The sequence below is a fragment of the Artemia sp. Qi Xiang Cuo genome, chromosome 2, assembly GCF_049724085.1.
Source record: "Artemia sp. Qi Xiang Cuo chromosome 2, ASM4972408v1, whole genome shotgun sequence".
In the NCBI taxonomy this organism is placed as follows: Eukaryota; Metazoa; Arthropoda; class Branchiopoda; order Anostraca; family Artemiidae; genus Artemia; species Artemia sp. Qi Xiang Cuo.
This window is the reverse complement of record NC_142795.1, coordinates 2,079,393-2,106,459: the sequence shown is the minus strand read 5'-3', so window position 1 is coordinate 2,106,459 and position 27,067 is coordinate 2,079,393. Positions and strand designations below refer to the sequence as shown.

Here is a 27,067-nt window from a genome sequence, read left to right as displayed (position 1 = left end):
TGAATACAGACTGTCAAAGATCGTCCTTTTCGGCTAAGCATCTAGGGCCAAACCAAAAGCAGGTCGTTCCCGAATGAGGTGAGAGGAGGTCCTAAGGAAGGACTTCAATGGAAAATGGGACTTCTTGGGAGATTGAAAAGAAGTAGGCTCTGATTAGATTGGGATGGAAGAGGAGTAAGCATAGATGTGTCGGCCTCAGGAGACTTGATACTGCTGTGGCTTGTTACTAGTAGTGCTAGTAGTAGCGTCTGATTTAATGGTTCAATCTCAAGATGAATGCTAAAAACATTCAAAATGAACTAACAAAATTAAAAAGCAGGCGAACTTTTTAACATAACTTGGTAAAATTTTTGAACTCCAGACTTTTAAATTTTTTAATAAGACCTAATAGAACATTATCCGTTTTTCAATAGTTGCATTTCATTTAAGTATAAATAAAAAGCCACGTGGCCTAAAAAATGATATACTAAAAATGCTCTTTATTCTTTAAGGAATTAATTGGTATTGGAGTGGAGTCTCCTCTGACTTCTTACCAGGTGGTGTATGCATTGCCAATGCTCACGATTAAGGAAGATAAGGGAACTGGAATAGTAACATCAGTACCTTCGGATTCACCCGACGATTTTGTTGCCTTGCGTGACTTGAAGACAAAGCAGCCTTTCCGTCAGAAATTTGGTGTTAAAGATGAAATGGTGCTACCATTTGAAGCGGTTTGTCAATATTGTTTATTAATAAGTTTTTGTTTCTCTCGTATAGTGGCCTGGAGGCAAGGGGAGACCCCCGTTTTCTGAATTTATATAACGCTTAATTACTGGATTTTTTTTTTTAGATGTGACCCATGTTAAGCTTCCCTTGAGGCTCTGTCCCAAGAGATTTTGCCCCTTTCACCTGTGTCTCTTGGTGGACATGCTTTTAAGGTTTAAGTTTACTGTATTGGAGAAACATTTTGCCAAAAATTCGAGAGACGTTTTAAATTTCGATTATTTTTTTTTACATTCACAGTGTTGTTGTGGCTGTTGAGCTTGCAGCCCACTGCTTGGGTTTTGTAACTAGCATTTGGTAAGCGTTGGCAAGTCCGACTTTGCAACTTTGAGATGAAAGAAATGATGAAAATTCATGGCTATGTAAAAATAGAATTTCCAAATAAAAACAATTTCCAAATAAAACTGAAATAAACTAATTTAGTATCGACAAACTGTGTATAACGGATAGCGTCTCTAGAATAAATTGATCTGGGAAAAAATTGGTGCTGCGTTCGCCTCTTGTTAAGGGCCTATAATTACAGAAAACTAGTGTAGTTGCCAACTCTGCACTTTCTGAAGTAATCAATGGAGCCTAATAAGATTCTAACCAGAAATTAACCTCTTCGTAACTTGATTTTCAAGCCCCCGAGAGACAATTCACGCTGTGAGATACCGGAATTTGATAACTCAGCACCAGTCTGAAATAAATCAATTAGCGATTAATTGAATAAAAAAAGGAAAAAGAATTTCGGCAGTCAAGCAGTGCTATATTATGTTTGAAATTTTTTTTCAAAGAAAAGAAAAATTAATGCAACTTGTTCTTTTTGCCATAATTCTGACAGGGCCACTTTGAGGACCCTCATAGAGGAGATAGTTAAATCACTCTAAAATTTCCAAAGAAGTTAAAAGAGCTGAATAAGATTCGAAGTCTGATATGAACCTTACTGGAGCTATATCTTGCCTGCGCCGTTTAAGCCATTAAAATATAATCTATTTAAAGAGCTTATAAATTAATATCGGTCGTGGATTTGCTGCTTAGTTTCTGCTCAAATTAACTTCTTGATTATAAATGCTGATAACAACTTAAATTGAAATTGAATCAATTTATTGCAACCTAACTTGAAATAAAATAAATATACAACCCGATAAGAATTTACTAATTACTAAACCTCTAGAATCGGACTTTAATCCATAAACCTAGACATGTATAAAATGAGGAGAGAAAAGGGTTGATTCTCCTCACTTTGAAATTTTTTGTTTCCAACAAATCACCGTACATCCAAGTTTTTTTTATTTAATTTATACATTCTATGAACTTTTTGTGAAATTACCCGTCACCGGAGTTTAAGTGCCTGCTTCACATTAAATTAAATGTACCTGCTTAAAAAATCAGAAATATTTTAGCTTCATATCGGGAAGCCTTTTTTAACAGACAATTAAGAAGGGGAAGCTAGAACAGACAATGAAAAGACAAGAAAATGATATAAAAAAATGATGTGATTAATCTATAATGAAAAAGAGAAGAAAGCTGAGAAAAATCACTTCAGATAGTGGTTTATCAAAAGTGCAGGACCACTCCTTATAATGATAACACATCATAGATGCATGCAGTTCAAAATGATATTCCAATAAATCTTAATCAATATTAATGCACATATCCTATAGAATGAATAGTTCAGTAGAATTTCAATAGTCAGTTGAGTTTTAAAAGCTGATTTTATATATATTTTTTAATTCTTTCTTTGATTTTTGTGCAAATGGTTTAGATAATTTTCTTTTTTGTTTCCTCTTCCTCCATAGTTCCTGGTTCACTCAATTTTTTAAGAAAAAAAAAAAAAAAAAAAAAAAAAAAAAAAAAAAAAAAACGAAGCAGGAATTTACCCTTCTCAGGCATCCAGCTCCTGCTTATGTGCCTGCTTAAAATAGATTCTGAGAATTTTGTGTTCTAAGAACTAAACCGGAAATAGGGCGTAGTTAGCGTCATATAGTTCACAGTTTCTTTTGATGAACATAATTGATGAACCCTGGAAAAGTCTTGCTATTGGGAAATGAAAATTAATTTTCCTTTTTTAAATGAGAGGATACAAAATGATGTCTCCGGAGAAAATCTGCATTTAACTTGAAAGAAAAATTTCATAGAAGAAAATATCGCTTTTGTAGACAATTTATTCCCTGAAAATTGGTTTACACATAACATAGCTTTTTTTAATTTTTTGCCATCCTTTGGGAAAAAATAACTGTTTGGCAAAAACTAACTGTTTAATTCCTTGGCAAATAATTGGCAAAAATATAAATCACTATATATCTTTAGTCACCGTCCTCCTTTTCCTGGTGGAAGAGGATGGCTATACTAAGAATTCTAAAACAGTGGAGCAGCCGTACATATGTCAATACAGCCATTCACTGTGTCGAAATAAGATTTACAGTTTTAACTAATTCCAAGAAGAAGAGAATTTTTACAAAAAAAATCCTTTTTAACTGTTTAATTCTGAGCGATGTTTCCCATGAACTTGACAAAGCCCCTTTATATGTTAAATTCAGAGAAAGAAAATGCGGAATAGCAGATTAATAAGACTCTTTCATAGTTGATCCCCCTTCAGGAAAATCAAAATTCTGAATAGTGTCTTATTGATGATACACCCTTTTAAATCATATAGTTAATGTAGATGAAATTGAAGAAAAAGAATCCTGAAACCAATGCCTGCCCATTCTTGTGAAAATACTGGCTGTTCCTATCCATAGGATCATTTGTCAAGCACATTTAATATTTGGGTTCTTCTGGGGGAGGGGTTGGTCACAAATGAAAATAAAGTTTTTTTTTACTTCTAATTTTCAGTTTTTTCGACGGGAGTGTTTCTGACCAAGGCAGTGGCTTGGGGATTCCTTTTCTGTATGAAGCTTTGTATTAATCAGATGTTATTAACAAACAAAAGAATATAGATACTTTTACTTTTGTAGGGATGACGTAGCCTCAAATCGCTTATGCGAGTTGTCGCCTCATGACTGTGTCCTAATATATATGTTTTTTTTTAAGATCCCAATTGTTGAAGTGCCAGGCCTTGGCAATTTAAGCGCACCAACAATTTGTGAAGAACACAAGATCCAAAGCCAAAATGATGCAGATAAGCTTAAGAAAGCCAAAGAGATTGTCTATAACAGAGGTTTGTATTGTCAAAACTGATATACCCTTATAAATACCCTGATACGCCTGATACACGTTTATAACGAAACGCTTTAAAATGGAATAAAAGCTTACAATACCATAATACCTGTCAGAATCACTTTAAATGTAAATGCACACAATTGAAACTCTAGAATGTGATTATCAGGAGGTTTTGTGTTAGGCCTACAGGGAAGGGAGGTTAATACTTGTGCGCGACTGATTCTGGGGCATGTTTTCTTAGATTGGGACGGTTCTTATAGACGTTTACCGGGGTAGGAGTCTTGTTCAATGCTTTAAAAAGTGAGATTTTCAATATGGGTATCGTTAAGTTCACCATGTCTTCTGAATTTATTCATAGAGTGAGGCTCTACTGATAATTAAGGGGTCGCTCCTCCTTTTCCTACCTCGCCTACAGTGTCTAGGAATTTCTAATTTTCCAGTTCTTCAAAAGAAATTTCTAAATATACCAGTTTTAAGAATCATAACTATCCTTGGTGCATTCTTGCCTTTGTACAAGTAGGAAGGGGGCCTGGGAGTTCTGGTAAAAATAAAAACTGGATGTTTTGGCCCGGTAACAGTTTCAAAGGCCAGTTGATCATTCTATCCCCCTTGTAAATTCATTCAGTGTTTCCTTAAAGTTATAACATTTTCGACCTATTATCATACTACTTTTATCTTTTGCTATTGCTATTGCTTTTCTCTTGCGCTACTTTTTTTGACTACATTGGTTTTTGATTGATTATTTCCGAGATTGTTTCCCAATCTGAGAGTTCATTGATAAATATCAGGCTCTCTCTCAACGAGAGGAAATAATAATTTCAACTTAGTCGCTTTATATATTGATTTTCCAAGGTAGAAAATGAATCGCAAAACGCTTTGGACATGAACTATCATTGCGAATAGGGGGCAATTAAAGAGATTAAGCATTAAAAACATGAAATGGCCAATAAAAGGGATTGTTTTCTGATTGCTACGATATTTTAACCCTTTAACCCTTTTATTTAACCCTGTAACCCTTTAACCCTTTAACCCATATTTAACCCTGTAACCCTTTTATTGCTTTTTTCGTAATTGAATTTCACTGTCAGAGCTTAATAGATAGTTCGGTAGTTCCTTGTCTTTCCATTATCTATTCTATGAAGTTGAGTAGTTAAGTGATCCTGAAACATTTGATCTTTTTGTGTAATGAGGAGAGGGCACGAAAACATTTGACTTCTTACAGAAACAGAATGGTGTGTCATACCATTCATGATAGTGAGGCTTGAATTGAGAGTAATGTGAGTTAAGTAACTCTAGCCAAAAAGGTCTGCGGCCTTCCTCTACAGTGCATTTGATTATTACGATATTTCTTTCCGGAAATCAAAAGGTGAACCGAACTTAGGTTTCGTGGAAACGTTCCATGAAAACGTTCCGTGGAAACGTTTATGGGATTCCAACATATTCGTCAATTCTTCGCCTGCAGATATAGCTACCATGCCATCGATGATGCAATTGAGTTATGATCTTACTTAATCAGTTTGTGTCAAATATTATTTTTTTTTAATTGTATACAGGAAAAAAAAGTTAAACAACAAAAACAAAATACCTTTATATCTTCAGGAAAAGTAGTAGAATTGGAAATGCTGAACTTTTTAATGGCTTTCTATTTTTCTGTTTAGTAATCCTGTGAAATACTTCTGCTGGTCGTGAAGAAATCAGAGACAAGATATAAATAGTTGAAGTTTAAATGAATTTTTTTTCGGAATATCATCTTTATTTTAATGGGTCATTCAATTTTGTTCTTGTTTATAGTTTGGACCCATAACTAGGACAATATTATTTTCTAAGGTATAGGTTTGTGTGAATACCCCTTTTCGCCTCCCAGACCCTTCTTCCCTAAATGAGACATTTTTTTTCAATAAAACCTACGTTAATTTACCTTATAGGCTTTAATGAAGGTATTATGCTTGTCGGATTTCACAAAGGCAAGAAGATTAGCGACGTTAAAAAACTCGTTCAGAAAGAGTTGACAGACCGAAAACAAGCATTTATTTATATGGAGCCCGAGAAACAAGTTATTTCGAGGTACTTTTATGAGTCTCTTTGGTAGCACACAGGATTTTGAGTTTTAGAGAGTTTTCGAGTTTTGTTGCTTTTTGAGCTAATAGATCCAAACCAAGGGAATATTTGTATGGAATCTGAGAAAAGCTCTAGATTGGTTTTTTTTTCATTTGTTTTATGATCAGCAGTCTTTTTGGCTTTTGTTAATGTTACTTCCAAAGGTTACCATTTCCTTTTATAGTATATATTTTTACAATTATATATATTATATATGTGTTTTTATTGTGTACTGAAAATACCTTAGCTAAGGTCTTTGCCAAAATATTTGCTGTAATTCGTCTATTCACCGGGTAAAAAATATAGCCATTTGTTTTGCTTTTCTGCTTCCTTCATTTTTTGTTCTGTTGTTTTATGCGCAATGTATAGCCAACGTGGTCTTAGAACTTAATTACAAATAGCACTTATCAGTCTATTTCCTTGATATAATAATTATGCTAGAAAAATTTACCCCTGTTTGGATTGTGTTGAGGATCTGAATAAAATATCACATTTCGCAATTCCTGCGTCATGAAAAGTTAGGACTTAATTTTGAATTCCAAAAATTAGCTAATTTTCTTGTTAGATTTTTGTATTTTCTTTTCCCCCCTTTATTTAATAAAGGAAAAATTGGCTTTCGAATGTCAGAATGGATTGCTGAATGCTTGTCCCAAATGCTTGTCTCATGCTAAATTTGGCCCTTTTGATACTAGTGTCTGCTTTGTATTCGCGGATTAAACGATTTGTTTTGGTGTCAATTGCATAAGTTGGACTATTGACGAACGAATAGAAGATGAGCATTTAAAATGAGATTGAACGTAGCAATTGACCGAGGAGATAATAACTGTTTGATTAGTTGGATTGTCGAGGGTTTCAGCCAAGCATATCTAAACATATGTCTTAGGTAGGGTTCTTATATAGAGTTTAGGTAGAGAATGGTTATTTGTTTGGTAGTGTTTGGCCATAGTTATAAAACCTTTAACCTCTAAGGTTTGCCAAGAACGAGCATAAAAATTTGTAGGCGGTCCTAAAATAAGGTCCACGTATCACGTTTCGATTTCGAATCATTTAAGGGAACAGGGAAAGCTGCTCAATTTTTAACAAGTAAATAATGATCAAAAATGGAGTTTCTTAGTTCCTGTTAGCCTATTCACTGCAAACTGCAGATTCTCAATGAAATTTAGTCCTTGTAGATAAAGTCTAAGTAGTTAGAAGATTCAATGGGCCGATTACAACTCTACAATCAATGCATTTCCTTCTCTAGCACCTGAAAGGTATTGCTGTTTCAGTTTCACCCTCTGTTGAATGGTGAACGCAAAATAGATACTTTGGAAAAGAGCATATTCTTTGTGTTAATAGCCTCATTGATACCTCTTGAAGGCTAGAGAGGGCTATACTACCCTCCTTAAGACACCTTCCGCACTAATTTACATAAATATCTGTATATTATCCATTTTAAGACCGTTTTTATGTTCCATGACTTAAAATAGAAAGAATTTTTTTTTTTAATTTTTACACGATGAAGTGAATTCAGTTTTGCAAATTTCACGTCTAACGTGCTCTCTATAATTGACTTCCAGCGACTATTTTTTCTATTAATTAAAAAAAAAAAAAATCCGAAAAAGAAGTTTTTCAAAGAAAAGTAAAGGCAATTTTAAACATAAGATCAACATATGCAAATACCTATTAAAATTCAAACTGAAAACGACCAGAAATTACTATTGAAGAATAAATGAAACCCAAAACGAACATAAATTTAAATAAACAATCAATGCAAACGAACATACATTTGATACCAATATAAATGAATAAATAAATCTTAAAACGAGTGAAACCTAAATTAAGAACTAGTAAATTAAACCTAAGAACTAGTTAATTAAACCTAAGAACTAATAAATTAAACTGAATATTTGATATATAGTGATATTAATTGCTGAAAGCTCATCAGTTCAAAATTTTACTATAATTTTAATGTTTATTTTCAATATTAAGTACAAAAGAAAATATTTGTAATACTATTCGTTATGAGTAAAGCGCCAATGGCATAGTAGGTTTAAGACTTTTAGAGTGAGAGAAGGAGGCGATACCCAAACTCGTGTTTGTAATGGTTTTTGATCTTTGATTTGCATATTCAATTAAAAATTCCTTATTTCAAAATCAAATTTTTTTTCAACATCAAATGTTTACTAAAGTATCAAAACTAATATTAAAGTAACAATATCAAAGTAAAAAAATGGGTTTGTGCCAACCTCAGAGTTTTTATTATCTGATATTTAAACTATTTTGAAGAAAATGGATATCTCAAAATTTTTATCGGATGGGTTTGGGGAAAAAAAAGGCTTAGTTGGGGGGGGGGGCTAATTGCCCTTCAATCTCTTTTGACTCTTTAAAAGTGATCTAGAACTTTCCTTTTTCAATCAAATGAGCCCTCTCTGAAGTTTATAGGAGAATGTTTTCAATAAGAACTATATATACCCCCAGGGCATAACTTAGAACGGCTGTCCCCGGACCCTGGGGGTTGTATCGACCCAGGAGTTTTAATATCTGATGTTAGAAATATTTTTAACAAAATGATCACCTCAAAATTTTTATTGGATGGGTTTGGGGGAAAAGGCGTTGAGGGGGGTGGGGCAAGTTGCCCTCCGATCTCTTTTGACTCTGAGAAAGTGAAGTAGAACTTTTAATTTGCAATCAAATCTGCCGTCTCTGAAGTTAATACGAACATTCCTATCATAAGAATCATATACGCTCCAAGGACATAATTTACAACACCTGCCCCCCAGGCTCTGGGGGGCTGTGTTGACACCGGAGGTTTTGTTATCTGACCTTTGAACTATTTAAAAAAATGGCTATCTCAAAATTTGTATCGGATCAGTTTCGGGAAAAAAGGGCGTGAAGGGGGGGGGGGGGCTAGTTGCCCTTTGATCTCTTTTGACTCTTCGAAAGTGAACTAGAACTTTCAATTCCCAATCAAATGAGCTCTCTTTGAAGTTTATACGAGCATCCCTTCCATAACATCTATATATGCCCCTCCCCCGGGCATAACTTATAACGCCTACCCCGGGCCCTGAAGGATTGTGTCGACCCCGCAGTTTTCGTTTTATGATCTTTGAACAATTTTTTAAAAAAAACGGCTCTCAAATTTCTTATCGGATGGGTTTGAGGAAAACAGGGCATGGAGGGGGAGTAGTGGCTCTCCAATCTCTTGACTCCTAAAAAGTGAACTAGATTTTCAATTTTTAAATCAAATGAGCCCTCTCCGAATTTTATACGAGCATCCCTTCCATAAGAATCATAGATGCCCCAAGAGCATTACTTATAATGCCTGCCCCCAGGCCCTGGGGGGGGGGGTTGCGTCGACACAGGGGTTATTCTTATCTGACCTTTGAACTATTTTTAACAAAATGGCTATCTCTAAATTTTTATCAGATGGGTTAGGGGAAATAACCAGTTCTACGCAGAGCTCTCATTGTCCCTGTCTAGAGTCCCACCCCAAGACATCGTCACTCTACTGGGAGACCTGAACGCGACGGTAAATGACAGGTAGGGCACGTGGAGAAGTGTTCTCGGCCCTGTGACTCCGGATCCACTGAATGACAACGGACATAGACTCCTCCAGCTCTGCAATATGCATAATCTGGTCATATCAAACACGCTCTTTCTGAGACGAGATATACAGAAATACACTTGGTACAGTAACGACGACCAGACAAAGAAGATGATCGATTTTCTTCTGATCTCGGGTCGCTGGCGCTCGTCAATAACAAATTGCCGGACTTTTAGGTCGGCCGAGCTTGGAAACACATACCATAAGATGATAGTCGCCACGCTGAGGCTACGCCTGAGAGCGCAACGACAAGAAAGACGACCTCCCAAGTTTGATCTGAGTAGTCTGGCTACATCTGAAATGCAATAGAAGTATGCTCTCGATATATCTAACCGGTTTAGCTACCTCCAAGTTATTGACGACCCTGAAGTAGCATGGAAGTCTTTCAAAGATAATATACTCGATTCTGCCGGCAATACCATTGGCTGCAGCAGACACAAGAATAAACCCTGGATATCCCAGGCGACTCTGTCCGTTATCGAGCTGCGCCGGAAGGCCCGCTTAGCAAAGAATATGCCAGAGTACAGACGACTCAATGGCCTGCGCAATAGCCTACTGCACGGTGATAGGAAGACCTTTGTTGACAAGAAAGCCAGCGATCTTGAAGATGCTTCAAGGAAAGGAGACACTTGCTCCCTGTACAAACACCTCCGCGAGCTGACGTAAGGAAAGACTTCCATCGTGAGCCGTGTTTTGTGTGCTGACAAAAGTATGCTAAATGACGATGCAGGCCAACTCTCCGCCTCGAGCAGTCACTTCTCAACGCTTCTGAACGCCGAGGCAGTTACTCATCCCGGCCCAGATCTCATTCAAGCTGCCATGGCCACACCCGTGGCTACGTCCGACCTCGTATCGCAACCGTTTACCACCTCTGATATCCGAAATGCAGTAAACCGATTAAATAATAAACGAGCCCCTGGCGTCTGTGGTATTTCTACAGAACTCCCTTAAGTACGGGGGTGCGGCGATAGTTCTGTGGCTCCAGCTAATATTTTCAGCTGTATGGACGACGGAAAGCATACCGAACGACTAGCGTGCTGGCATCATATTGCCGCTCTGGAAACGTAAGGGTAGCCGTCAAATCTGCTCCAACTATCGTGGGATCACGCTTCTCTCCGTTCCTGGTAAACTCTTCACCATGCCACTCTTGGACAGGTGTTCCACCTTTTTGCGTAGAAAGAGAAAAGTCCAGCAAGCTGGGTTCATGCCCGGCAGGTCAACAACGGAGGAAATTTTCACATTGCGCCAATTGATCGAGAAGACGCGAGAGCTCTATCGAAAAGCGTACATCGCATTCGTGGACTTGGAGGCTGCCTTCGATTCTGTTGATCGCCGTTCACTTTGGCTGATACTGAGAACTACGGGTCTACCCAAGAAATATTGCTCTCTTTTTGAAAAGCTCTATGATGATACAAAGAGCTGCGTGCAAGTCAATGGAAGACGCAGTCCCGCATTCTCGGTGAAGACTGGCGTCCGGCAAGGTTGCGCCGCCGCTCTCGAGCTCTTTAACTGCGTCATAGACCATGTTATGACCAGCACGACGAATCACCTTCAGTTCGGAGACCGGATACTCTCTGATGATGACTTTGCCGACGACATAGTGCTAGTTACGAAAACCGTTGAAAAGGTTACCAAAGCTCTCCAAGTGCTCTCAGAAGAAGTCTCGAAAGTTGGACTGAAGATCAACTGGCAGAAAATCAAAGTTATGTTCCTTGAGCCCCCCACGTCGCGTTCTACTGTAAAGGAAGTCAACATCGGAAGCAACCGAGTAGATGTGGTTGAAGACTTCGCTTACCTGGGATCCATTCTGTCGAAGGATGGCTTGATCACAAAAGAGATTACATCTCGAATAGCCAAAGCGTCGGCACTTATTGGGAGGCTTAGCAGCATCTGGCGAAAGCCAAACATTAGCAGCTTTACCAAAATGCGCATTTACAATGCGTCAGTCAGCACCGTGCTGCTATATGGAGCGGAGACGTGGACATCTGCAAAATCTATCCTCAGTGCCGTCGATGTCGCACAGACGAAACATCTCCGAAGAATCGAGGGACTTCACTGGACTGACTTCGTTAGAAGCCAGACCCTCCTGTCACGTACGGCATAAACTCCTTTCTCGACGCAGCTTGCACAGCGTATATTTTTGGTGGTACGGCTGTCTCCTTCGCATGTCACGCGACGCCCCAGCACGGGTCGCATTCGACTTCGACCCCACACTACACGGATGGAAGCGACCCAGAGGACGCCCTCCCCCACTAGGTGGAAAGATAAAGCCAATAAATTCCTCGCCCAAGCCCACATCCCGGTTAAAGAACCTGCGAGCCTGGCAAGTGATAGGTCAACCTGGAGGTGCCTAGTCTCATCGTTCTCTACGCCGAACCCTCGGCAGGAGCCTTAAGTCAAGTAAGTCAAGTAAGGTTAGGGGAAAAAATGGTGTGGGGGGGGGCTAGTTGCCCTCATATGTCTTTTGACTCTTAAAAAGTGAACTAGAACTTTCAATTTCCAATCAAATGAGCCCTCTCTGAAGTATCTACGAGCGTCCCTTTCATAAGAACCATATACGCCCCCAGAACAACACTTACAACACCTACCCCCCGGGCCCTGGGGGGTTGTGTCGACAATGGGGTTTTTGTTGTTTAATTTGTTAACTTGTTTTTTAAATAGCATCTCAAGATTTGTAGCGGATGGGTTTGGAGTGAAAAGGGCGTGGGGGGGGGGGCTAGTTGCTCTTAGATCTGTTTACTCTTAAAAAGTGGACCAGAATTTTCAATTTCCAGTCAAATGAGCCCTCTGTGAAGTTTATACGAGTACCCCTTTCATAAGAACCATATATACCACCAGGGCATAACTTAGAACGCCTGTCCCTGGGCCTTGGGGGGTTGTATGGACACCGGATTTTTTCTTATCTCACTTTTGAACTATTTTTAACAAAATGACATTCTCAAAATTTTCATCCGATGGTTTCGGGGAAAAAAAGGCGCGGGGGGGGGTAGTTGCCCTTAGATCTCTTTTGACTCTCTAAAAATGAACTCGAACTTTCAATTTCCAATCAAATGAGCCCTCTGAAGTTTGTGCGAGCATCCCTTTCATAAGAACTATATATGCCCCTTGGGCTGAACTTACAACGCATGCCCCCGGGCCCTCGGGGGTTTTGTTGACAGCTGTTTTTATTATCTGACTTCAACTATTTTTAACAAAACGGCTGTCTCAAAATATTTATTGGATATAATTGGAGAAAACGGGGTGTGGGGGGATAGTTGCCGTTCAATCTCTTTTGACTCTCAAAACCTGAACTAGAACTTTCAATTTCCAATCAAATGAGCCCTCTCTGAAGTTTTTACGAGCATCCCCTCTATAAGACCTAGGTATGCACCCAGGGAATAACTTACAACGCCTGCCCTCGGGCCCTGGTGGCCCCCTTTGAAGTTTATACGGGCATCACTTCCATAAGAACCATATATGCCCCCAGGCCATAAATTAAAACGCCTGCTCCCCCCCCCACCCCCGGGTCCTTGAGGGCTGTGTCAACTCCAGAGTTTTTGTCATATGATCTTTGAACTATTTTTAGCAAAATGGCTATCCCAAAATTTTTTTGGCTATCCAGGCATGGGAGGGGGGGGTGGTGGTGGCTACCCTCTGATCTCTTTTAACTCTTAAAAAGTGAACTAAAACTTTCAATTTATAATCAAATGAGCCATCTCTGAAGTTTATACGAGCATTCCTTCCATAAGAACCATACATGCCCTGAGGGCATAACTTAGAATGCCTTCCCCTGGGTCCTGGGGGGGGGTCGTATTGACACCGGAGTTTTTCTTATCCGACCTTTGAACTATTTTTAACAAAATGTCTATCTAAAATTTTTCATCAGATGGATTTGTAAAAAGGTTTGAGGGGGGGGGGGGTCTAGTTGCCCTCGGATCTCTTTTGACTATTGAAAAGTGAACTCGAACTTCCAATTTCCAATCAAATGTGCCCTCTCCGAAGTTTATGCGATGACCCCTTCCATATGAAGTCCCTTTGGAAAAAAAAAATAATAAAACATTGGAGCCATATGGTCTTTACTATAGGCAACGCTATAGCGTTGCCTCTGATAGAAAAAAATTGGTTTATCGGTTTGACAGTTGCAAGTAGGGTTTCAAAAGCAATTCAAACTCGAGAAAAGCTCGGGAGTTTTGCTTCGTGTTTATCTTCAAACTTGAGGATAAATAAAAGTTCAAGTAGGGATAAATCGTTTTAATAGACAGTGATAATTTTACTAAATGTTTCGATCACATTTGCAGTGACCGTCATCAGTAGTAAAACTAAAATAAAGCAATTAAGAACAATAAGTTATATGCAAAATAAAATACCTACATATTGTTTAATAACCTTATTTTTTTCAAAACCCCCACCAAGCAACTGAAACGTCGACTCGACGTCCTATGCGCAAGCAATGGTTCAGGAGGATCTTTATCCTTATCCTTTCAAAGGCATATCGTAAGCGAGGTATTAAACAATGTGCAGTTATTTTATTTTTTTTATATAAATTATTGTTTAATAAATCTTTTGAAGCTATGAGTCGCAGTCTATTCTACTAAGAAAAGGTTGATTACTTCTTCAACATTTGTGTATTAACAATGTTGTTAGTGTTTAAACACGAGAAAGATAAAATTAATGCTCATTTAAGGTGTAGAACAAACCTTCAACCCCTTTTCATCCTAATGCTTCCCCTGATCGTGCTAAGATTTTGACGTATTTTCGACATAACACCTTTAAATTAGGTGTTGTTTTGACACTTCATAAGTTTATTTAAATTAGGGTTAAAAAAAATTTCCAAAAATATCTATTACAAGCCCATAAGTTCCGATTCCGAATTTGGATTTCTGGGTCAATACAAAAAAAACGACAAAGTAGCTTAAAGAACAACGATAAATTTAATAACTGGCACAAGAATGTGACAATTAAAATTCATTAATTATTATCTAAAATGACAATTCAGCGAATTTGTCCAAAAAATGTATTTAACTCTTCTATTTTATGCCTGTATGCAGAGGTTGGGGTGGGGAACGCCTTCTAAGGCTAGTTTAAAGGACCTTTCCCCTAGAAGAATTTTGAAGAAGAAAGTATTAACATGAAATTTCGTATACTTGGGACGAGAACGTATTAATATTTGTGTTTGAGGCCCTTCCCCCGTGGAAGTTATCCCTAAAGGATTTCCCTAAACGTTTGGCTTACCTGTGTTTACGTTATGTCTAGTGAATAATTTTTGTGCACAACATTTAACTCAGGTGCTCTTTTACAGATCTGGTGATGAATGCGTTGTTGCTCTTTGTGATCAATGGTACTTGAAATACGGGGAATCGGACTGGAAAGCTGTAACAAAAGAAGCATTGGACAGGGTAGATACCTTCCATGAGGAAGTGAAGAGAAATTTCGAATCAACAATGGACTGGCTAAGGGAACATGCATGCTCAAGGACATATGGACTTGGTAAGGCTGTAAAGAAAAAATCAAAATAGCGTCAAATATGTCAGTAGCTCAATAATAAGCTGTTCTTATCTCGGAACGATCTTAGCTACTAAGACACAACATTAAGACAAAACGAATTTCGCCTTAACTCAGTTTTTCTCTCTTTATTTTGCTCTTGTATTTGCATTCTATAGTTTGAACTTTGATGGTTTTGCTATGTCTTTTTGCACCAAATTTGCATGGGCTCCTTGATGTCCTACGATCAACCAGACTGAAAACACTTCCAAGATTCTGAGTTAAAGAAGGTGCATAATCCCTCCCTTTGGGCTAAAAAATTTACGATGGAGGGGGTGGTTTGGATGTGTCAAATTCCAAATGTGTTCGTCTAATCATAAATATCTAAATTTTGACATAAATCGAGGATCTAGTATAACTATTGCGAGGTGTCTTTTAGCTCAGAAAGTAACAAAAGTTGAAGAAGCGGGGCTATGCTTTAGTGAAGTAACAAGACGAAGGCTTCTGGGTTGGATCATTATCCTTGCGCAGCAAAAAAATACTAAATTCTAGAAAGATAAACCTCATGCTATGAAAAATAATTGTTGATAGGGTCGTTGGGAGTGACATTGTCCTTAGTCTTTTATTTTAAAATAATTTAAAATATTTAAAAATAATTTTAAAATATTTTAAAATAAAATAATTTTATTGTAAAATAAACTAATAATTAATTTTATTTTAAAATAATTAATAAATAAAATAATTTATTTTAAAATAAGAGAAAACCAATACATATTTAAAAGCTAAATCTATAAAGTCAGGTCTTTATAGATCTATAAAGCTTCTATATTAAATCTATAAATTAAATATTAAATCTATCTATATTAATATCATCTATATTAAATTTATAAATATTAAATCTATAAAGCTTCTAAATCTTTTATTCTAAATTTATTACTGAATTTTGAAAAGCCAAAACCAATGCTACGAAAAATTTTTACATTTCAGTTGGGAATGAGATCATATCTAAATATTTTATTTCAAAATGATTACTAGTATACAACGGAAAATCAATAGATCTTAAAAGTAGCCCAAGTGACGGAAAGAAACGGAAAAACACTAAGTGTTAAATAGTTGAAATCTTGACAATCCAGTTAGGAACTGTTGTTAATTCACCTTACAGAAAAGATAGGAATTGTATAAGGATTGTTTTTGGAGTGGTTTAAGTGACTATACAATAGTGTGTACGCAAAATGTTGTTCAGCCCTATTTGTTAGGACTAAAATGGGACGAAGATTTTACTGAATAAGAGGTGCAATACAGAGTAAGGGCAAAAGGCGGCCGGAACTTATATTCTTCGACGTCCTTTTGGGGCCAAACAAGAAGCAAAACCTTCTTGAGTGGGGTAAATCACTAACCTCAATCTACAAAGCTATGGGGCTAGGCCAAAGGCCTGAGGCTTTTGATTCCGTCTTGGCTCAACAGGTCTACGACAATCCACACCATTTCATTTTATTGGACAACACCTCCATTATTGCCCCCGTTAAAGGTCTCATACAAGTTTTCAGCGAGGCAGTTGAGATAAAAGACCACATTTACCGAAAGGTAGCTCTCAATAGAGACACGGGAGAAACCTATTTAAACCCTATTTATAATGAATAATTCTAATAATTCTGATCGTTTTTATGTAAATCAACAAAATCATATTTTGCAACCTAACAGAATCTGTAATAATATCTTACCTGGGAAGTGATTTGCTTTTAAAAATGCTCTGCATAAATTGAAAAATTGAAGAGGGTGTTCAGATTTTAGTTTTTGTGTTTGTTTTAAGTTTTTTTTATATTATGTTTGGATTTTTATCAGTATTTTTTTTTATATATTTTGCACTGACGACGGTCAAGCGGAGGTCTTGACCGAAATATATGCATTGTAATCTACGTTTTTCACTGGCTTGTATTATCCTTGTCCTCTCTTCTTTTTTGTTTTTTTTTCGTTTTGCCTCGAGTGAGGTAAGAAGAGATCGTAATAAAATATTTTTGGAAAGAAAAGTTTGCGTCGGAGGAAGTAAAAATTAAAGCTCTGAAGAAACTGGGCTGGAGTTTGAGCGTGCGTGAAAAAAGAGTCGTTTTATTGTCTTCAAAAACAAAATTTCGGACGTCAAAAATAATTACAAACGAATTTATTCCCAAATCTTCATGAAATATTCTTTGCCCTGTCAATAACCCCATTAAGTTTCAAGCAATTTTGGTAAATGAATTGATCTTCTATGCGTCTTGTATCAACGAAACCAAATTCTTCTTTTAAAATGTATTATCCATATAGAACTTTCTTTGATTCTGTCTCCATACACTGAAAGCTTGAAACTGACCGTAGGAAAGCCTTTTTTGTCCCCCTTTGGCCGTAAGAAATCAGCATAGCATAATTTTTTTTTTTTGAAAATCAGCTAGAGACAAAATAAATAAGTTGGGTCTACTTTTGGGCATGACAAACCGATGCTTCCTATTTTGTTCTAGAGTATTTGTCTTGGTTCATGTTTGTCTGACCCTATCTAACTGACTTTTAAGTTTCCAGCCGGAACAAATTTTTGACTCAACCAAAATTGGTTTCAATTTTTGCGGGTCTACATTGCCCATAAACTCGGGGATATGATTTTCAAGCTCATCAGAGATTAAATATATGGACCTGTTTCTAGGCGTCAAGAATCTTTTAGTTTTGAGCTTGGATGATAAAAATAAATTCGAAGCCCAGTAATTCCTTTTAGTGTGGGTTGATTGAAAATATTTTGGGTCCTGGCCAACTGAGTATTATTATTTTTTTTTGCCCGTTTTCCTGTGAATTGAATTGGTTCTACAAGCTTTTTTCCCTGTATATTGGGATCCCCTTGAGCTAGGAACTACCATATTTATGTTTCAAGCTGTTCAAGATTTTGTACCATTTTTTTGGACGCTATTTTCAGGTGAAACAAATTTATTTTCAATTTTGTTTATTCATTAGAATCTCTAGGTACAGAAGACTTGTAGGCATAAGATTATAGCTGATGAAAAAGTAAAGTTATTTCAATGTAAAGATTTTCAGCTGTCCTTTACTGAAAACTAAAAGATTATTGCAAAGATTGCCAGTTGATGGTTTAAACTTTTTATTTAGCTATAAATTTTCGGCAAGTTCTGATAAAAAGAAAAATAGCTACAAAAATAATTTTATTTTTATAATTGTAAAAGTGAATTAACTTTTGCCGAAATATTAATTCTGTAATTTTTTTTTTAGAAACTTCATCAGTATTCTGGTTTTTCTAATTAAAAATCAAAAGTTCTATGATATAAAAAAGAAAGAAAGAAAAAACCTCTATTTGTAAAATAAACTGTTTTTATCAATGTGCAAGCCAAACAATCGCCTTTATGGAGGTTTGACCGGATGGACCCCCCAACTCTCATTTAAAACATAAACAAAATCTTATTATATGTTTTATTTTCCTTATTTTTGTACAGTTTCTTAGTGTCCTCTTGTCTACCAAGGGAGTGGGGAGGGGGGGGGGGTGTTTCCCCCTTGACTTCGTCCATGACTATCTGAGAAATATATAATCAATACTTTTCATTCTATAGTTACCTAAAATCAAAGCACACAATATATCCTCGGATGGGTAATGAATAATATAAAAAACTTAAACACCAATTATGATGAAAAGCACACGCTATTTGTGAAATAAATACTTATTTTGTTCTGATTTTGAACTTCCATATTGCAATAATAGCATCAGGCTTTTAATCAAAACCTTAGAACCCCTTAAAAACCAGCTATTATGGAAATTTGCGCCATTTGAACAACCTGTTGTGTTTTGATTTCAAACCTCTTTATATTGTAATAATTACCTGAGATTTGTAATAACAACCTCAATGGAAGTAACTTAGTTCTGAAGTTGTGACTACCAACTTAATGGAAGTTAAACACCATTTAGTTTTTTTTTTATCTATTAAGGACAGTCATACCACAATCTTGATGGTTTTAGTTATTAGCGTCAGATCATCTAGGAGTCGAAAGTGGATCGCATAAATAAGTGCTATGTGCACTTATTAAGTCCATTAAATAATATGTAAATAGTCCATATTTACTGAAAATTGCCGTATAATTTGCCATTTGTTTTGTTTTGACAAACTCGCTTCCCGCCCCGCCTCCCTCAAACGTGAAGCAGCCCCCACCTCCGAGACACAATTTTTCTTCTGCGAATCGAAAGGAGTTAAAGGAACCACAGAGTGTATGATAACTTATACACTAAATTGACTAGACATGACGAAAGAAAATATTAAAGGAAAGAACTGGATTAGGGCTATACAGAGACCTAAAATAGTATATATCTCGGACTGATATTCACAATTTATCTTCAGTGTCTGATTAAAATGGAAAGAACTAAAGACACTTTCTTGGTGACAATCATTTATATATTATAACTTATATAATTCACCATTTACAATTATAGGATATATCTTGAAAAACAGGGCCTAAGTAATTCAGCTAGTGCCAAAAAGTGCCAATTTTTGTTCTTTAGTTCTGTATTTCATGTCTCATTCATAGATTTGTTAAGCGAATAATCAGGGTAACTATGGTAACTGCAGATGAAGTTTGCGTCTCTAGCAGCCTTACCAACGCTTAGAAATCAACTGTACCAGTTTTTTGACTAAATTGTATCATAAAGGATTATTGTACCATCGGAACGGCAGGTTAAAAATTTGCCGTAACAAGAAAAAAATCCTGGATAAACTAAACCTTGAAATGATATCCGAGCCTGAAAGGAGCTAATAAAACCAAAATCTAACGAAAAACTTGATTATACCAACACATCTCCAAATGTACCGTAATGTAGCCTCACCTCTTATTTTTACCAAAAACGGTACCATTGTACTGCTTTGGCAACGGTGGTCTATAGGAACTTATAAAAAACCCTGTCAAAATATTAATCTCACCATCTTGTTGCTTTTGACAGAAGATTTGAAAGATCGAGTTTGGAAAGTCATTCACATAATTCAAAATACCTCAAGAAAAAATGAATCCCACAAGCAAACTAGTAAAAATAGACACAAAAACGAATGAAAAAAGAGGAAAAGAAAGATATTTGTTGGATTTGTTATAAACAAGCTTAGAAATCCTTAAACGCCAATTTTTAAGGCAATTATGGACATCGTAATTGTAATATTGGCCCTTATTCTTAATACTAACTTTTGACCAGAAAGACCAATGACTATGAGTGATCAAAACTATCCGAATGGCCAAAAATCAAAGTCGTCGCTAAGTGAGCCAAGTTGGGCTATGGGGGTGGGTTTTGGAGAGACTGCGAGAGACTGCGATACCGAGAGGTTATATTATTTTTATCTTTCCACTAAACTGATTCTGTAAAGTCTTTTCCGTAAAACGCAACCTTTGCGCTTGGAGGCTATTCGTTCCCATTTCTCGAAATCTAACCCAAATCCCGCGGGATTTGGGTTACTTTTCCACTTTTTTTCCACTTTTAATGCGAGCTCCAAACCTGTTTTTCCCAGCCGTCTTACCCTCGGGGGACCGTTAAGATTAGTTACGCATCTGGAGAATATCTTGGACAATTTACAAGTATGTTATGTTCATATCTCTTTAATATTTGTTTCTTCGTGGTTCCGGCGGGCTCATCGCATTTCGCTTCATTTCATCCTTTTCTCGTGGCACCTCTGGAATCATCTGGTGGACCTTGTTGGGGACCTTCCTTTTGTTTTAGTCAGTTGAGTGTTGATCAATTCTTGTTCCTCCCCAAAAGAGGATCTTCAGTGTCAGACTTTTAATGGATAGCGTTTGGTATTCAGAATAAATCATTTTTAGATTCGGTTCATTGTAACGAGCTGTAAACTCTTGAGTGGATACTCTTGGTAACTCCTGCTAATGACGTAGCTCCTAAGATTTAGCTGTGACAATGTATATACATAAAAAGAGTTTGCTTTTTCGAGTAATTTTAAATATGAATAATTCATTAAATTCAAAGTTTTGAGCCTGAGAAAATTGTTGGTTTTCAGGAAAAGGGGAAAAAAACCCCCAAAAGGACAAGTGATCGATGAAAATTGAAGTATTACATTCATCATATTGAAGATCCTATAGACGAAACTTCAAGCTTCTATCTACAAAATGGGAAAATTTCCATTTCTCGGAGAAGGATGATTACGGATATGTTTTTTTCCTGTTTTTCCCGGCTGACTGTATCTAACCTAGAGTCTTAGAATCTTGGGTTAAGGATGGGGAATACCCCACTCATATATGGTGTAGCCTAGTATTTATTTATTAAAAAAAAACTTCATTTGTATAACAACTTTACTGTCATCGTACGGATGAAGTTCAATGTACTGGAACAGTTTTAATGTAATGCTCCTTATAAGGGAATCCACTACCCCCTACCTGGCTCTGTTGTGCCTACTTGATGCTCAAACAAACCGTTGCCTAATCAAATTGCTTAAACCATGAAACAAATGTCGGTATTATAAAATTTCCAAAGAAATTTTGTTTTTATATTTTTTTTAGTTACTTGTCTAGAGAATGTTCATCAACGTCTTGATTCCATTTTGAAAATCGATGTCTTTTCTAGAAAGCTGTTAAGATATATTTTTTTTTTCTGTAAAGCTTGGAAGCTACAAAATTTCTTGGTGCCATGCATTTGAACTTTTTTTGAATTTTAGGAAGTAAGTTGCCTTGGGATGAACAGTGGTTAATTGAATCCCTCTCAGATTCAACAATCTACATGGCCTATTATACAATTGCTCATCTCATACAAGGAAATTCTTTTGATGGAAAATCGCCTAATGCACTGAAGATAAGGTACTTAATAATTGTATTTTTTTTATTAATTTGTTGGTTTGACTATTTCTAATCGTTTAAATCAATTTCTTAATGAGCCAATTTGTAAACTGGTAATATAAATCTCGTGTCCTTATACGAGATCCTTGTATCCTTATACTCCCCTATCCTTATCCTTAACAATTTTTATGTTTCATTCGCTTAGTAATAGAAAAATCATTTAATAAACTGAACGCAACTGGGTAGTGAGGAGATAATAAGGTTGTATTTAACGTTATTTCTTTACTATTAACAGTGCTATATCTTTACTATTAAAAGGTATTTGCTATAAATATTTTCAATTGCTGTGTTTTCTTGCTTTTCTCTGCTTTCTTCTGTTATATGGAGAGCGCAGTATCTAAATTGACCAGCTCCATTTTTCTTATTGAGTTTCAATCGTTACTGAGTCGATATTTACCATGACCATCGTTGTTACTTTTATTGACATAAATCTGTTGTAAGTTTGGTCTCTTGGCAGTCACGTACTGCGGGTTGGGGTGTTAGGACCAATCCTTCTGAAACATTGGGGTTTTTCAGAAATAAATTAACCTTTAGATGCCTGTCTTCAGGCTTGGTCTTATTTATAATATTAAATAAAAAAAAAACAAGTTTTTTTTAACTGAAAGTAAGGAACGACGTTAAAACTTAAAACGAACAGAAATTATTCCATATATGAAAGGGGCTGTCCCCTCCTCAACGCCTCGCTTTTTACGCTAAAGTGTTTCATTGTTTAAAAAAAAAATAGAGTCGTGAGAAAGTCAAACTTCAGCGTAAAGAGCGAGGCGTTGAGGAGGGGACAACCCCTTTCATATACGGAATAATTTCTGTTCGTTTTAAGTTGTAACGTCGTTCCTTACTTTCAGTTTAAAAAAAATTCTTTTTTTTTATTTAATTTTTGAAAGTTTTTGAATTAATGCAGGTTTTGATTTTGGCTCACCGTACATGAATAATTAAAAAAAAAAATTGAATATCAATTTTAATTTTATTTGGTTAAATGGCTTTCTCGAAACCTGTTTAATTTTATTTACGAACGTTTTTATTAGTAGTGAATATACTTAACTTACGAATTAACTTTCGTAACGAACCTCTATATTCTTATGTTTTTAATACGTATATTAGAGGGTTCGCCCCCTAGTCAATACCTTGCTCTTTAAGCTAAAGTTCGAATTTTGTTCCAATTCTTTAAAAATGACCCCTTAGCCACAAATGCCGTTAATTAGAATAAATAGCTCTTTGGCTTAAAGAGCGAGGTATTGACTAGAGTATGAGCCAAACCATGTACGTAATGTGTTCTGTCGTTTTAAATTATGATGCTCCTTGTTTTCAGATAAAAAACCTGTTTTTTTTTATAAATATAATTTATGATCTTTGTTTAAAAAGTGCGGAAAAATCAGGCGCCCCTATCATAGCAATGTCCCTTTTCCTATGAAAAACTCCTTCGTGGTAAGATTCTCCCACATACCCCCGACCCACTCCCCCTCCCCACTACCAGAAGAAAATCCCCCCTGAAAACGTCTGTATACTTCCCAATAACCAGTACTATATGTTAACATTGGGTAAAGTTCATAACTTTCAGCCCTCCCCCAGGGGACTTCGGGGGATTAAGTCATCCTAAAAGACATAGTTATCATATTTTCGACCATGCTGAACAAAATGGCTATCTCAAAATTTTGATCGGGTGACTTTGGGAAAAAAATGAGCGTGGGAGGGGGTAGTTGCCCTCCATTTTTTTTCGGTCACTTAAAAAGGGCACTAGAACTTTTAATTTCCGTTGGAATGAGCCCTCCCACGATATTCTAGGACCACTGGGTCGATACGATCACCCTTTAAAAAAAAAAAAAAAAAAAAAAAAAAAAAAAACAAAAAAAAAAAAACGCATCCAGTATCTTTCTTCTGGCAAGAAATGAAAATCTCCCCATTTTTGTTGACAGGAGCTTGAAACCTCCGCAGTTGTGTTCTCTGAAGCGCTAAATATGATGGTGTGATTTTAATTAAGGCTCAATAGCCTTTAGGGTGTATTTCCCCCTTTTTTCGAAAATCAGCAAAATTTTCTCAGGCGCGTAACTTTTGGTTGGTAGAACTAAACTTGATGAAACTTATATATTTGAAATCAGCATTGAAATCTGATTCTTTTGATGTATCTATTGGTATCATAATTCCGTTTTCTACAGTTCCGGTTACCATTGAGCCGAGTCGCTCCTTACTTACAGTTCGTTACCACGAACTGTTTGAAAACTGAGATAAGCAACGAACAATGGATTTGTATCACGATATATGTGAGTCGGTATACTGATAGGCTGTGTTTCAGTAGTTCTTGCTTGTTTTTGTTTTATTTACCTTACTTAAGAGTCCTAATTAATTATACTTGAGACGTTTTCCACAGTTTTGCTTTATTAGTCTTACATAATTTGATCTGAGAAACCCTGCATTTGTGGTGGAGAAGCCTTGTTTAAGCCAGGACATGTTTAAGGGGAAAACGACAGATTTTTCATCTAACAATGGAAAAGTTGGAAACAAACTCTTGGCATATCCGGGAAGTTATTACTTATTTTACAGAAGTGCTTTTATTTTCTTGAAAGTGCATAAGGGGCATTGTTTTTATATCATTCGAAATAAAGGCTGACTTGTGACTGAATTTTGAGGACACCACACCACTGAGTTGATGTTTTATTGTACCATTAGGATAAGATGAGATTAAGATGCTTAAACTAGAGGTATTTTCAAATTTTAAATTTAGATATTTTAAATTAGAGACATTAGACATAAGTTGCTATAAATAGAGGATATTTTTATAACTTTATCAACATTTATGACTTGGTCATAGGTACCCACGGATAGCTCTAAGAAGGGTCCAAACCTGATGAACAATTGCGAAACAACGTGTTAAATTATTGGAGCATTGTGCCTTATTATTCAGAAAGTAGATTTGTTTAAATTTGTTATTTTGTAAGTGTATGGTGAATATAGTTATAGTTGGGAGTTTTGAAAAGGGAGGAAGTTGGCACCATTGAGAGTAAGCTACCTGGTATTTCGAACATTAAATAAAATTTTAAAAGTTTATTGAGGTGTCTCAATAGCTGTAGTCATAAATGTGGAAACAAAAATACTATTGAAATATGTGTATTTACAATACGTCAACTATAAAAACAAAGTAATTAGGTCACATATTGTTCGGAAACTAAAATTTATAAAAACCGCAGCGCATTTCATTGATGAAAACCAGGAAAAATGCTGGACTTCCCCTTCCCAGTTTGGGTTCCAGAAGGGTCTTGGTTGCGGCCACGCCATTTCTGCTTTGGCTTCAGTCTTTATTGACGCTCATGAATCAAAGCAATCCGTTGTTATAGGTCTACATGACGTCCGCCGTGCCTATGACTCACTTGTCCCTGGTCAACTCATTCTAGGTATGGGAAAGAGAGGTGTACAAAAGGACATCCTACTACCCATTAAAGACATGTACCACCACCTAAAGGCTGAACTCCTACTTCCTGGCCATGGTCGAGCCCTAACTGAATATACACCAGACGTGATGCTGTCCTACCGAGGGAATCCTGTTGTCCCAGTAAAAAAGGGTGCTCGACAAGGATCAGTCATATCTCCTTGTGCCTTTAATAATTGTATTATTGAACCACTGGATACTATCGAGACAACATGCATAGTTCGTGGCCTAGACGTTACTATGGTAGCTTATGCCGATGACATTCTGAACCCCAGCCGCACAGTCGCAGGTACAGAGACCACCTTCCCCACACTACAATCTAATTACAGTCGCATTGGCCTTGAATTTAACCCACAGAAGTCGGACATTCTTCTGTTCAACTGGCGCCAGGAAGAGGTCTCGTCTGTGAGGCTGGAAGAACTGTCTGTAGCCCCTGTCCTGAAAACTATTTATCTTGGTTTACCAATTGCAGGGTTCAGACTCGCCTATAAATTCCAATAAATTCCTATATTTTAATGCACTCCTATAAAATGCCTATATTTTGGTTAAAATCCTATTATTCCTATATTTTCGGCTGAAGAGCACCAAGAACATTGCTCATGATTTGCAATTTTCACCGCTTGTTAAGTAAGCCGAGATATGCTTTTCTTTACTTTTGACTCTGCTTGTAGACTGTGCGGTCTTTCGGTGAAGATCAAGAAATTAATTACAACTGTTGAGCTGTTTGAACTTAACTAATGCTTTGTGTTGGGATTAGTAAGCTGCTTCTGCCTGGGCTATGCTGTTGTGTTGACTTAGTAGCCTATGTTTTGTTTTTTGTCATTTTAGACCTGTCCGAAATGAGCAAAGATCAGTATATAGGCTAGCAGTCTCTGCTTAATGAAACTGTGAGTTCTTGCGACTTATGCGTTTCCTCGCTGAACGCTATAAAAGGCTGATGCAAATACAGCCCAGTTTTGGACATATCCACATTTTTTCTTTTTATGGCCTTTTAATCGCAGGATACTGTTTTGCAGCTGATGCTTGGTAATTAAGTATGGGGCATACCAAGTTCAATAGTTTATGGCTTGCTAAGACGGATTGTAGGGGTAGAAAGATTGGCGAATGGTGTAAGACTGGGGACGCCCAGTCCTCATTTTTTTTGCAAACTCTGCTTGAAAAATCTTGGTTGCACAGCTGGAGCTGCTCAGCTAAACCAACGCGTGTGATCTGCAGAACACAAAGCCGCAGTTACTGCTCAACTACATCCACTACAGCTTCACCTGACCGGACAATTTCAAATCGATGAAACAACCAAGGATAAACCATTAGTTGGTACAAACACGTTTTGTGAGTGTGATGCCGCTTATAAAGCTGAGTTAATGTGGGCACTTCAGACAATACAGAGTTCCATGTCTGCTAACTCTTCAGTCCATATTGTCGCAACCTTCCATGCAATGTTCCCCGGTAAGATCCCCGACGGAATGTCCCTATGTGCGAAAGAAACTCATGTATCTGATCACCGATGTTCTGCATCCTTACTGTAAGCAAATGCTTGTGAAGGACATTCAGTCATATTTTGTACTAGAATATGACGAGGCAACCAACAACGCTGGTATGAAAGAGTTACAGATGCGTGTTACGATATTGGTCCTCATACGGAAACAAAATCCAGAGCAGACATTTATGCACAATTTTTATGGGCCATGCGACAAGTGATAACCTGTATAGGAAGATTATGTCAGCCATTGAGCAGATTCAGCTGCCACTTCAAAAACTGA

General features: G+C 36.7%; 1 protein-coding gene across 3 annotated transcripts in view; it reads left to right on the top strand.

The window, feature by feature from the left end:
- The window catches only part of LeuRS (Leucyl-tRNA synthetase), a 283,085-nt gene that overhangs the window by 68,819 nt on the left and 187,199 nt on the right, over positions 1-27,067 (top strand). For all 3 annotated transcript variants that reach the window (XM_089098621.1, XM_089098630.1, XM_089098613.1), the window contains exons 7-11: positions 492-710; positions 3,778-3,904; positions 5,832-5,970; positions 14,868-15,055; positions 21,712-21,850. In XM_089098621.1, coding sequence (XP_088954747.1) covers positions 492-710; positions 3,778-3,904; positions 5,832-5,970; positions 14,868-15,055; positions 21,712-21,850 — 812 coding nt within the window. The remainder of the gene's footprint in view (positions 1-491; positions 711-3,777; positions 3,905-5,831; positions 5,971-14,867; positions 15,056-21,711; positions 21,851-27,067) is intronic.